The following is a 12,983-nucleotide window of genomic DNA, read 5'->3' on the forward strand; positions in this document are numbered from 1 at the left end:
AAATGGGTACAGTGACAGAACCTGCCTCACCTCACACGAGGATGAAGAGACAGCACTCCGGAATACTACTGGTACATGGACATCCTCATCACTGCGAGGATATGGGACAGTCCTTCCTCTCCTTTCCCTGACTCTGGACCCCAAAGATGACTACTCTAAGACAGACAGATACCAGAAGGCAGGATTGATGAGGGAGGGCAGTAAAGGGCCTTCATTCCAGGTGAGTCTCTCCCTGGGATCCCTGGCTCCCCAGAGTCCAAGGGTCCTCCAGTCCACTCCTTGCTTCCTCAGACCATCCACAGATCTTGCCTCCTAATTCTATGGACACATCCTTCACCGCTCTACACCCACACTGCCTGGGTTTACCCCAGTCTGCATTGCTCCCAAGACACCACGATTCCCAGTGTCAGAGATAATCTAGAATCTCTGACTCCATTCAACACTGACTAAGTCCCTACCCTGGTCCTGTGCCAGGGCTGAGGACCCAACGTAGCCTCTGCCCTGGGGAGCCCTTGCAGACACTGACAATCAATTCCAGGTTCCCTGAATATCCAGAGATGCACAGACGGAAATGGTGCACCACCAAGCTAGGCAGGGGGCAGAGTCAGGGATCACTTCCCTGAAAAGGTGATGCTTTTCCTGAGGCCTGAGGAAGGACTCAGGGAGCAAAGCAGAAGCACCAGGGTGGAGAGAGTGGGTAGACAGGTGGGCAGGGAAGAGCTTCTGGGGAGACAGCTGCAAAGTCAGGGCCCTGCAGGCAGAACGAAGGGGAGGGAGGGGAAATGGATGAGAAGTTTCCAAGGGACTGTTGGGGTAGGGGCAGGTATGGAAGGGCTGCCTCAGGGAGCTGGGGTTTACCCAGAGGCCACAGCAGAGCCATGGAAGGATTTGGAAATGTTGGGGCAGGTTTAGTCCACCGGGGGAGAGCAGCCTAGAGTTTTCCAGGCAGTGGCAGGGCAGATGGGGTGTGGGAGAGGGAGTAGGGGAAGGGGAGTTTAGATGTCCATTGATCTATGTGGGGGACTGGGGTGGAGGAGTCAGAAAGGACTCCATGCTGAGATCCTGGAAGGATGATAGGGCACGCTTTGAGTGGGCAAGCCTGGGGCAGGAGCAGCTTGGCGGTGGGCCCATGAAAATGTGGACCTTGAGGAGCCTGCAGGGCTGTGGGGACAGATGGTGGGAGTGGGCGGTTTGCACAGGTGCTCAGGGGAAAGGCGGAGCCTGGGGGTGGGAATTCTGTACATCCTCCACCCCTGGTAGAAACTGATGTCCCCGAAGGGCAGAGAGGCCCAGGGCTGAGCTAGGATCCAGGCCTTCTCAGCCACTTACCCTTCTCCAAGGGGTTCCCTATTTCTGGGGGTCCCTGGCCTCTCTCCCTCTCACTTTGTGATGCTCACACCAGCCTAGTCCTCTTTCCTCATATCACACCAAACCCTGGGGAGGGAAGAGTAGGCATCACAGGGAAAAAGAGAACCAGGACCCCAGACTTCTGGTATCCTCCTTGACAAAGAGCATGCGATTGACACCTTCCCCCAGCTCCACAGCTGGAGCTAGAGGGACACGGGCAAAGGAGGGAGGAGGCTGGGTGTTGAATAACCCACCCCAAGGCTGCCACTGTGTGACCTTGAGCCAGTCACTTCCCCTCTCTGGGCCTGGGCAGCCTCATCCGTTAAAGGGGGCTGGGAGACTGGGCTCCCCTTTGCCAGCTTAACCACTGCTTCCAGATAGTGTGGGGGGACCAACTTGGTCCTCCTGCACACCTGAGGGTGAGGTACCCTAGAGTCCCTGTGCCTTCATCTCACCTCGACCTGGGGCCCCAGCTCCCTAGAGTTGGGGGTGCTGGGGTGCGAATGCAGCATCCCTGCGCTCGGCGCCCTGCTATTGGCCAGAGATGATCTCACCGCCTCCCGGCCTGCGCGCGCCTGATTGGCCGGTGCGGGGATGCTGCGCTCCGCTGCCGGCGGGGCTGTCCTTCAGGCGGGATCAGCGCGCGTGTGTTAGCCTGGGGGAGCGCAGAGCGGACCTGCCTGGCTTCTCCCAGGGGGATCAGGGGCAGGAGGACGGAGACCCCCGGACAGTGTTTTAACCCCTTCCCGCCAGCGCGAGCCCAGCATCCCCTCCAGCTCCTCTCAGCGTCCCAACCCCAAGCAAAGCTGTCTCCAAAGGATGCTCCGCAGAGAGGCGGGGTCCGGGTCCTCCCCTCCACCCCCTTCCGTTTAACCCTCTCACCGCCGCTGGGCCGTCCTGCGCTGCCCGCCAGCTGGGCTAGGAGAGACCCGCGCCCCGGGCATGCCCGAGCCCAGCTAGAGGGTGGGAGGGTGGCGGGCGCTCTGGTCCCAACCCTGGCACCTGAAGCATCCCCCGCGTTTCCTGCTCCTCACTCAGCCTTCAGTCCCCAGCCCAGCGTCCCCGGTACAATGGGGAGCCAGGGTGCCTGGGTCAGCCGCAAGGGCCAGCGTGCCAGGCAGAGGACAAGCAGGGCGCAGGAGACCCCATCTCCCAGCTCTCTCCCTGCTGCGGAGGAGGTAGAACCGGACCGGCAAACCCCGCAGCCCGGAATCCCAGGAGTGGTCGCCGAACCCTCACCCTGCGGAGCTCCTGGGAGCCCAGAGGTGAGGTTGGGGTGACACCGCCCCTTCCCCTGACCAGCCCGGCTGGGCCGGACCCAACCCTGCAGGGCGACGCGGGGCTGCAGCTCCCCGGCTGGCTCTAGGGCCCCGGGCGGAGCGGCCGGGGGTCCCAGCCCAGCGCGCGTGGCGGGGGCCGAGCCGCCCCCTCACCTGCACCTGCACGAAGGAGCCGCGGTAGAAGCAGCAGGCGGCGGCCGACAGGGCGCTCCACAGGCTGCACCGCTCGGTCATGGTTGGGCCGGGCGGCCGGGGCCGGGACTGTGCTGGGGGGCGGTGGCCGGCGGGGCAGGGGCGCGGGGACCAACCGGCTGGGCACCGGCTGCGCGTGCCTCTCAGCGGCGCGATTACCTCATCGCCTTGTCGGGGGAGGAGCGGGGAGGCGGGGCGGGGAGACCCCACCCTCCAGCCGGCCAGGGGAGGGGAGGGGGCCATTGTTCCTCCCTCCGCCCGCCCCCCGCTCCCAGCCCCTCGCCCCCCCTCCCTCCAGTCCCGCGCTCTCGAGCTGCCTGGAGCTGGGGGCGCAGAGCGAAGGACCTGCCAAGGGGGGCATTACCGGGGACAGCAGGATAGGGTGGGGGACCCCTGGACCAGCGAGGGGAGGTTCCTGCCTCCCCCACTTGCCGCACCTCTAACAGACCGGGAGCGGGCAGAGACTTTGAATTAAATCATATCTAAAACTAGAAAAATCCCTGTGTGTGCTCGACCAAATCCTTTGTGGCCTCAGGAAATCTCCCAGAGCCCAGGAGTTCTCATCCCTGGTTTGGAACCAGAGACTCTGCTGGGAATTGCGATGTTCACTGACAGACTCGGGGTGCAGAGAGCCAGTAAAGCCCAATAGTTAGTTAGGGAGGCAGCCTGGTTCCACTGTCCCTTAACTACGCCCACTCCCACCAGCCACTTCCACAAGCTACGACTTACTTGTGGAAAATGCACATGTCAAACGCAGCTAATGCCTGCATTGACCTGACAGGATTCTTGTGAGCTTTCGCTGAGCTGGTGCATGTAAGTTGCCAGGCATGAAGTAAGCGTTCAATAAGTGCATGCTATTATTTTCAAGCTTCCTGTCTTAGAAACCCTACTTTTTGACCAAGCACGGTGGCTCATGGCTGTAATCCCAGCACTCTGGGAGGCTGGGGCAAGTGGATCACTTGAGGCCAGGAGTTTGAAACCAGCCTGGCTAACATGGTAAAACCTCGTCTCTACTAAAAATACAAAAAAAAAAAAAAAAAAAAAAAAAGGCTCGATTTGGTGGTGGCACATGCCTGTAATCTCAGCTACTCAGGAGGCTGAGGCATGAGAATCGCTTGAACTCAGGAGGTGGAGGTTTCAGTGAGCTGAGATTGCATCACTGCACTCCAGCCCAGGTGATAGAGCAAGATTCTGTGTCAAAAAGAAAAAGAGGCCAGGCCCGGTGGCTCATGCCTGTAATCCCAGCACTTTGGGAGGCCAAGGTGAGCGGATCACCTGAGATCGGGAGTTTGAGACCAGCCTGATCAACATGGAGAAACCTTGTCTCTACTAAAAATTAGCCAAGTGTGGTAGCTAATCACAGCTATTAGGGAGGCTGAGGCAGGAGAATCGCTTGAACCTGGGAGGTGGAGGTTGTGGTGAGCAGAGATTGTGCCATTGCACTCCAGCCTGGGCAACAAGAGAGAAACTCTGTCTAAAAAAAAAAAAAAAAGGAAAGAAAGAAAGACAGAAAAGTAGAAGAAACTGGACTTTTGTCCCAGAACCTTAGGCTCTTCAATGCAAAGGGAGCCATTGCTGATTCCCCATCAGTCAGGGTCCAAATCCTTCTGGCAGGCTGTGTGACTGCAGGTGGGTGAGTCCACTTCTCTGGGCCTCAGTTGTTTGTTTTCTGTAAATACATCTGAAGCTCTGAGCATGCAGCCTGGAATTTTATGGCCTTGGAATTTATGAATTCTTGCCTTAGAATCAAAGGAGGCACAAAATAGTTTGAGAACTCTGAAGTTCTGGATGCTGACCCCTCAAAGATGAGTACCTCAAAGTAGGAGGGGGCTTTTGCTTTTGTTTTTGTTTTTGAGATGGAGTTTGTTCTTGTTACCCAGGCTGGAGTGTAGTGACTCAATCTCAGCTCGCTGCAACCTCGGCCACCAAGGCTCAAGCAATTCTCCTGCTTCAGCCTACCGAGTAGCTGGGATTACAGGTGCATGCCACCACACATGGCTAATTTAAATTTTTTTTTTTTAATAGAGATGGGGTTTCACCGTGTTGGCCAGGCTGGTCTTGAACTCCTGACCTCAAGTGATCGACCTGCCTTGGCATCCCAAAAGTGCTTGTATTACAGGCATGAACCACTACACCCGGCCTAGGAGGGGGCTTTTAGAAACCAACTATTGATTCCTTTTAACCCTCATTTGATTTTTTTTTAAAGCTACCATGTATCCCTCTGTTGCCCAGGCTGGAGCACAGTGGCGTAATCACAGCTCACTGCAGTCTTGACCTCCTAGTCTCAAGCAATTCTCTTGCCTCGGCCTCCAGAATAGGTGAGTCTACAGGCACACACCACCACGCTCAACTAATTTTTTTTTTTTTTTTAGCACAGTCTCACTCCGTCACCCAGGTTAGAGTGCAGTGGCTCAATCTTGGCTCACTGTAGCCTCTGCCTCCTGGGTTCAAGTGATTCTCATGCCTCAGCCACCCAAGTAGCTAGGATTATAGGAATGCACCACCACACCCAGATAATTTTTTTTTTTTTTTTTTTGAGATGGAGTCTTGCTCCATCACCCAGGCTAAAGTGCAGTGGCAAGATCTTGGCTCACTGCAACCTCCACCTCCCAGATTCAAGCAATTATCCTGCCTCATCCTCAAGTAGCTGGGATTACAGTAGTGTGCCACCATGCCTGGCTAACTTTTTTGTATTTCTTTTTTTAGTAGATATGTGGTTTCTTTATGTTGGCCAGGCTGGTCTCGAACTCCTGACCTCAAGTGATCCACCCACCTCATCCTCCTAAAGTGCTGAGATTACAGGTGTGAGGCACCTCACCTGACCAATTTTTTGTATTTTTCATAGAGGGGTTTCACTATCTTTGCCAGGCTGGTCTCAAACTCCTGGCCTCAAATGATCCACCCACCTTGGCCTCCCAAAGTTCTGGGATTACAGATGTGAGCCACTGCACCTGGCCTTCCAAACTAATTTTTATATATTTTTTGTAGAGAGAGGATCTTGCTATGTTGCCCAGGCTGGTCTCGAACCCCTGGCCTTAAATAACCCTCCCACCTTGGCCTCCCAATTGCTGGAAATACAGGCATGAGCCACGGTGCCCGGAACCTCATCTGACTGAATCTTGAAACTAAAATTAACATTCCTTTGACTTTATCCTCTGGGAGACTGTTTAATCAGTTCTACTGAGCAGGTATTATTTATTTTGCAATGTTAAAAAGAAAACTACATTTTTTTAACCCCTAAAAATAAACTAAAGGAAAAAATATAAAGCAAACATTCTTCACAGGGATCTCACTACTTACCAGGCAGCTGGGGTGCTGCGGGATGCTGAAATATGCCCCCTGCATTCCAGCCACTGGCTTTGGTGTCGGTTCTCCCATGTCCTCCCTCCCATGGTGGCATAAGGGCTCTGGAATTTCTGCTCGACTTGCTGCTGCCCTGGGCTGTTTCTGGGCTCATGCAGTTTACTTTTTGACTTTGTCCACACTCCTGCCTCTGCCAGGACCACTCTCCTACCCATGTCTGCTTAACTTTGTCTCCTGTCCAACATTTCATTCATGGATTAATCTCAGTGAATGTTCCCAGTCAATTGCAATGGCCTGACTCCAGTGCCTCCTCCTCCAGAAAGCTTTCCTTGATCTCCAGGTCCCCAGCTCCCCAGCTGAAAGTCATCCCCTATGTCCAGAGCTCCCACAGCTTCTGGTGATGGTGAGGGGGCCGCAATTTGAGCACCTCCCAAGCTACCCCATTACTAGTCACTTACACAGAGTTGTGCAGGTAGCATCTCATGATAATGAAATGTCCCTGGGGTTAGAAGCCAGGCCAGCCCACCCTGTTCCAGACCCAGCTCCCCACTCATGACAATGGGCTCACTGAACCCATAGCAACCCTGGGTTGGAGGCACCACTGTTACCCCTATTTCACATAGGCAAACAGGCTCAGAGAAGCAATGCCCACACCCAAAGCCAGTGGCAAGTAAGTGGCAGATCTCAGACTAAAATTTGTTGTTGTTTTTTTTCTCGTTTTGTGGGTTTTTTAATATCAGTCTGTATCATGCTTTTTTTTTCTCTGTTGCCCAGGCTGGAGTGCTGAACTGCAGTGGTGCGATCTCAACTCACCACGACCTCCACCTCCTGGGTTCAAGCAATTCTCCTACCTCAGCCTCCCCAGTAGCTGGGATTACAGGCATGCGCCATCATTCCTGGCTAATTTTTGTATTTTTAGTAGAGATGGGGTTTTGCCATGTTGGCCAGGCTAGTCTCAAACTGTGGCCTCCCAAAGTGCTGGGATTATGGGTGTGAACCACTGTGCCAGGCGTGAGCCACTGAACCTGGCCTGAGCCTCTACGCCCAGCACATCATGCTTTGGTGGGACTAAAATTTGGATTTGCTAGGCGTGGTTGCTCATGCCTGTAATCCCAGCACTTTGGGAGGCTGAGGCAGGAGTATCACTTGAGGCCAAGCATTTGAGACCAGCCTGGGCAACATAGTGAGACCCCATCTTTAAAAAAGTTGTTTTTTAGTTAGCCAGTGGCATAAACCTGCAGTCCCATGGAGTTGGGAGGCTAAGATGGGAGGATTCCTTGAGCACAGGAGCTCAAGGCTGCAGTGAGACACAGAGCAAATCCCATCTCTTAAAAAAAGAATAATAAAAATAAAAGTTGGATCTGATGGATTGCAAAAAAACAAGCACAAACCACTGTATGATCCTTCCCTGGGTCCCACAAGGACTGGAAGCCCTTTGAATTCAGGGCCTGGTGCTCCTTGCCCTCTGCCTATTCTCAGTACTCAGCACAGAGCCTGGCTCAGGGTCAGGGCTCCTGGGGGTAGAAAGCCAAGGGCTTTGGGTATAGTCCTGGCATCAAACCAGTTCTTCCTTGTAATACTAGGTTGTTGCAAAAGTAATTGCGGTTTTCACTATTCAAAGTAATGTGACCCAGGGCAAGTCACCGCACTTCTCTGGACATCAAGTTTCCCATCTGTAAATGGGCACAAGAAGGCTTTCCCTAGCCAGTGATGAGGGAGAAGATCAAAGACCTCTCATGTAAAAAACAGCTCTCCTCCAACATCTAGCAGCCAGCACAGGGTGTGCACACAGCAGGTACTCAAAATGTTATTTATTATCATTATTACCATCATTGTTATTTCAAAACTGCCTTTTCTTCCCCTGTCCCCCAGGCTGGAGTGCAGTGGCACAATCTCGGCTCACTGCAACCTCTACCTCCTGAGTTCAAGCAATTCTCCTGCCTCAGCTTCCTGAGTAGCTGGGATTACAGGCACACACCACCACGCCTGGCTAATTTTTTTGTATTTTTAGTGAGACAGGGTTTCACCATGTTGGCCAGACTGGTCTTGAACTCCTGACCTCAAGTGGTCCACCCACCTTGGCACCTCAAAGTGCTGGGATTACAGGCGTGAGTCACTGCACCCGGCCAAAACTGAGTTTTCAACATTCCCGGTGCCCAGGATAAATTAAGCTTTGCATAAATCTGAGCTTGTGCCCATTATCTGTGATAAAGAACTGAGTCATCCTCTCCTGCTCCCTGCTCCCATTGCTGGCACACAGTAGGTGCACAAAGATTGGGTGGGATTGGTGGGCTGCATCCTTTTCATGGAGACACTGGTGGGGTCCCGTCCAGCTGGCCAGTGGGTGGGGTCCAATGATAACAAATGTTGGGATGCCCTGAGTTTGGGCCAGGAGGGAATAATGGCTGGTATGGGAAGATGCTGAGAATGAAACTAGATCCAAATGCTGCCTGGACTCCGAGAACCTCCCCTTCTGGGAATACACAGTGAGGTTGGGCTTCTAACAAGACTTGAGGAAGGGCTCTGCCACCTGTAATGAAACAGGCTCTGAGACCTGCAGGGTCCTCTGACCAACCCCTGGCCCTGCCCCTCCTACCTTCACGTAGTCTCCGCCAGCCTCCAGCTCTCCAGCAGCCCTGGAAGGAGAGAAGACAAGTGAGTGGCCCCAGTTCTGCTTGGCTCCCAGCCACCAGTCTCTTGCCTGCCGGCCTGGGGCCAGCACCTGGTCCTTGGGACCCCAGCAGGCTCACCCTGAAAACAGGAGGGGGCACTTGTCGGCTGGCCTGGCTGCTCCCCCACTTACCAGCTGTGCACCCCTGGGCAAGCCCCTTCACCTCTCTGAGCCTGGGTTTCCTATCCATAAATCAGGAATAATGACAGTCTCTTTCTAATGGCATTGACTGGAGGACTCAGGGCATAATGAACATTATAAGCTTATTATGGGGCCTACTTCCCAAACCACTTTCTTCACTGGGTTCCGGATACCACGCTTCCCTGGTTTTCTTCTTTTTCTCTCTGCCTTCTCCACCCCTTCCTCCCACCCCACCCTCTCCTCCCACCCTACCCCCATCATCCCTGACTCGAAACACTGGAGGGCCCCAGGCTGGGGATCAGCGCCTGTCTTTCTGCCCCATGCTCACTTCCTAGGGCAGAGTGACCCAGTCACAGCCACTGCCCGTAATGCTGTGGAGCCACTGCCAGTGCTAGAGGGCTATGGAAATTGATTCTGCCCCCAGGATGGACACCCTGGAGAGGCCAGAGGCCAGAGGGGGCTGTTTTCCCTTCCTTCCTCCTGAGGGCCACCAGGAACCACTCCTCCCACTGCATGGCCTTAAATGCCACCCCTATCCTCACACAGCCTGGACCCGCCCCTCCAACCCCAGATACGGAAACCCAACTACCTCCTGGGCGCCTACCCTTGGATGTCTGACAGCATCTCCAACTTGTCATATCCAAAGCAGAACTGCGGCTCCTCCCTGCCCCGCCCCATCTCCCCCTGGCCCCATCTCCCTTGTCTCAGCTGATGTCAGCTTCCTCTTTCCTGCAGCTTCGGCCGAAAACCTTTCGGTCCTTTGTGCCCCCTCTCTTCCACTCAGCTCCACACCCAGGCCACCAGGAAATCCTGCACTCCGCTGTCAGAATCCATGCTGACTTTTCTACTCGTGTCCACCCTGTCCCCCCAGCGGGGCCACCCTCGTGTCTCTGGTGGGGCAGAGCAGCCTTCCCGAAGGCTCTGTGTCCACTGTCACCCACAGTCAGCTTCTGCCCCAAGGCCAGAAGTTGCCTAAGCTTACAACCTAAGCAGATCATGGCAAACACACCATCCTCAGCCCATCAGCGGCTCCCAACTCTGGAAGAACAAAATCTAAAGCCCTTTCTGTGGCCGAACAATTTATCATCCAAACCAGAACTTTTCTTTCTTGTGAGAATAAAGAGGGTACCATGATTATGCCAGAAAAACAGGCATAAATTGGGCCATCTGTTCCCCAACCCACAAGGCCCCGTGCGGCCTGGTGGTACCGACGGCCACCCCGCCAACCCTCCAGCCTGTCTCCCTCACACATCCTGTTCCTCATTCTGCCTCTGCCCCACCCTCCTCACCAACTCATTCCAGCTACAGAGCCTTTGCCCCTGCTGTTCCCTCTGCCTGGAATGCTCTTCCCCCAGAGCTTCATGAAGCTTGTCCCTCCTTCCTCTTTATTCAGGGCTTTGCTTAATGTCACCTCTTCGGAGGAGCCTTCCCTGATGACCCCACCTAGAGTAGTGCCTCGTTCCTTCACTCTGCGTTCCCAACCCTGCTTTATTTTCAATTTTTCTGCTTGAAATGGCCACTTCATATTTATTTGTTGACTTAGTTATCTAATGCCCTATGAAAGTGTTAACTTTGTCTAATTCACCATTGAGACTCCAGTCCCCAGTACAGTGCCTGCAGGAACTCAAGAAATATTGCTTGCCAGGCATGGTGGCTCACGCCTGTAATTCCAGCACTTTGGGAGGCCAAGGCAGGCAGATCACTTGAGGTCAGGAGTTCAAGACCAGCCTGACCATTGTGAAACCCCATGTCTACTAAAAATACAGAATTTAGCCAGGTATGGTGGCACATGCCTATAATCCCAGCTACTTGGGAGGCTGAGGTGGGAGAATCACTTGTACTCGGGAGGTGGAGGTTGCAGTGAGCCAAGATCACACCATTGCACTTCAGCCTGGGCAAATGAGCTTCCTCGAAAAAAAAGAAACATTGCTTAAAGAAAAATTAGCTGGGTGTGGCAGTGCACACCTGTAATCCCAGCTACTTGGGACACTGAGGCAGAGAATGACTTGAACCCAAGAAGAGGTTGCAGTGAGCCGAGATCACATCACTGCACTACAGCCTGAGTGACAGAGTAAGACTCTGTCTCAAAAAAAAAAGAAAGAAATATTATTTATAGGAATGCATGAATCGTAAATAGCTAATGTTAGTTGTTAATTGCTGTCATCATTCATTTTGTTAGGCTGGGTTCAGGGTCTCTGGCTAAGAAAGGTCTCAGTCTTCCCATCTGCAAAATGGGGAGGGGAGGTGGAATACTGAAACTCCTCCTTGAATACAGGAGCCTAATATTTACAGCAAAAGAAAGCTGAGATAAAAAATAAAATTGCGGGTTCCCCCTATCCTGAAGCCAAAAGCTCCTCCTTGAGAAGCTGTCTGATTGCCCTCCCTGTTCTAACATTCTAGGGTTCCTCGTTGCTAATCTACTCTCCTAGAAAGTCCTAGATGGTATCTAACCACAGTCCCTCAGGCTACAGCCCAGCTACTGTTGGGCTGTTGGGTTCTCTCTGTTCAGCAGCAGTGGGAGTGAGGTACAGTGGGGACCCCTCCCCCACACACCTCCGCCCACTCTTCCCGGGTGAGGTGTCCCATCCCAACATTTCCTGCTATTCAGGCCCGGAAATCCTCCTGCTGCTGGGAACAGATTGGCCGGGACACTGGATCAATTCAGCGCTTCCTCCTGCTTCCTGTCCACTTCCCCTCATGCCCTGGGACAGGGGTAGAGCCTTGGAGACTGGGTGCCTGCACAAGAGATCCAGCCTGGATAGAGTGTCCAGAGCCTATGGGGCTGCTTGGGGCAGAGGCCCAGGCCAGGGAAACTGAGGCTCTGGGGCCACTCTTCCACCCCATGGCCTCACCCTATGGTACTACAACAACACCCTCACATGTCCAAGACACAGTGAGCACATCCAGTTACAATCTACTGCCATCATGTGCCTGGACTATTGCCACCTCTTTCCACTGGCCTTCCTGCTTCCATCTGTGCCCTGAGATCTATTCTTCCCCCATTGCAACCACAGCAGTCCTGTTCAAATGAAAGTCAGATCACAGCTTTCCTCAGCTCCAAACCACTGGCATGGCCCCCAGCTTCACTCACAGTAAGAGCCAAGGTCCTCGAAACAGCCTTGCACACTCTGACCGCACGGCCCACCACACTCCTCCTCACCAGCACTGCTCCGTCTCCCCACCCCACCTCAGGCTCTTTGCACTTTCTATTCTCTCTGCCTGGAATACTTTTCCTCCAGGTATCCCCTGGGTTCCCTCCCTCCTGCTCTTTTGTTGTTGTTGAGAAAGAGTCTCACTTTGTCACCCAGGCTTGAGTGCAGTGATGCAATCTCAGCTCACTGCAACCTCTACCTTCCAGGTCCAGGTGATTTTTTTGCCTCAGCCTCTCAAGTAGCTGGGATTACAGGCGCCCACCACCATGCTAGGCTAATTTTTGTATTTTTAGCAGAGACAGGGTTTCGCCATGTTTGCCAGGCTGGTCTTGAACTCCCGACCTCATGTGATCCACTGGCCTCAGCCTCCCAAAGTGCTGGGATTACAGGTGTGAGCCCCTTCTCAGCAAGGCCTTCCCTGGTCATCCCTTCTGAAAGTGTAATCTTCCCCAACTCCCACACTCCCTTCCCTGCTTAATTTTGCTCTGACTCCTCATCTGACTCAGCAGGCACTTCCTCTCATGCAGGGACTAGCTCCTCTCACTAGAACATCAGCCCCACACAGACCAGGGTTTGTGTTTTGGTCTAGACAGTGTCAGGAATCATCAGGAACCCAGTAAAGATTTTTTTTGAATGAATGAATGAGTGTCACAGCAGCCCCCTACAGCCCTGAGGACAAAGTCTAGTACTCCTGGTTGAGCCATCTTGACCCAGCCTCTGCTGGTCAAATCTCTTCTCTCTCCTCTCCCTGTCTTGAACTCTGGCCTCCTCAACTCTTCCTCCGAAGAGCTCCATTCCCTGCAGCCTCAGGGCCTTTGCATGTGATGTTCCCTCTGCCTGGAATACCCTCTCTCCTTTTTGGCTGGGGTCATTCCTACTCAGCCTTCAGAGCTCATT

General features: G+C 53.7%; 1 protein-coding gene and 1 long non-coding RNA gene across 11 annotated transcripts in view; one reads left to right on the forward strand and one right to left on the reverse strand.

Annotated features, from left to right (window-relative positions):
• The window catches only part of SH2D3C (SH2 domain containing 3C), a 47,952-nt gene that overhangs the window by 14,507 nt on the left and 20,462 nt on the right, over positions 1-12,983 (reverse strand). For 4 of the 8 annotated variants that reach the window (XM_035258464.3, XM_035258467.3, XM_035258503.3 and 1 more), the window contains one exon: positions 8,719-8,758. In XM_035258464.3, coding sequence (XP_035114355.3) covers positions 8,719-8,758 — 40 coding nt within the window. Of the gene's footprint in view, positions 1-1,802; positions 1,878-2,586; positions 2,720-2,780; positions 2,965-8,718; positions 8,759-12,983 lie in introns of those variants that run through there. The other 4 variants (XM_035258493.3, XM_035258484.3, XM_035258531.3 and 1 more) reach the window with 4 other exon arrangements.
• Positions 1,976-12,983, forward strand: part of LOC118144441 (uncharacterized) — a 29,615-nt gene continuing 18,607 nt past the window's right edge. Inside the window, exons 1-2 of one of the 3 annotated variants that reach the window (XR_013519041.1) lie at positions 2,473-2,612; positions 5,026-5,137. This is a non-coding gene — a long non-coding RNA (uncharacterized LOC118144441). Of the gene's footprint in view, positions 2,613-5,025; positions 5,138-12,983 lie in introns of all 3 variants that reach the window. The other 2 variants (XR_004729253.3, XR_013519040.1) reach the window with 2 other exon arrangements.

This window comes from Callithrix jacchus, chromosome 1 (genome assembly GCF_049354715.1).
Source record: "Callithrix jacchus isolate 240 chromosome 1, calJac240_pri, whole genome shotgun sequence".
Lineage (NCBI taxonomy): Eukaryota > Metazoa > Chordata > Mammalia > Primates > Cebidae > Callithrix > Callithrix jacchus.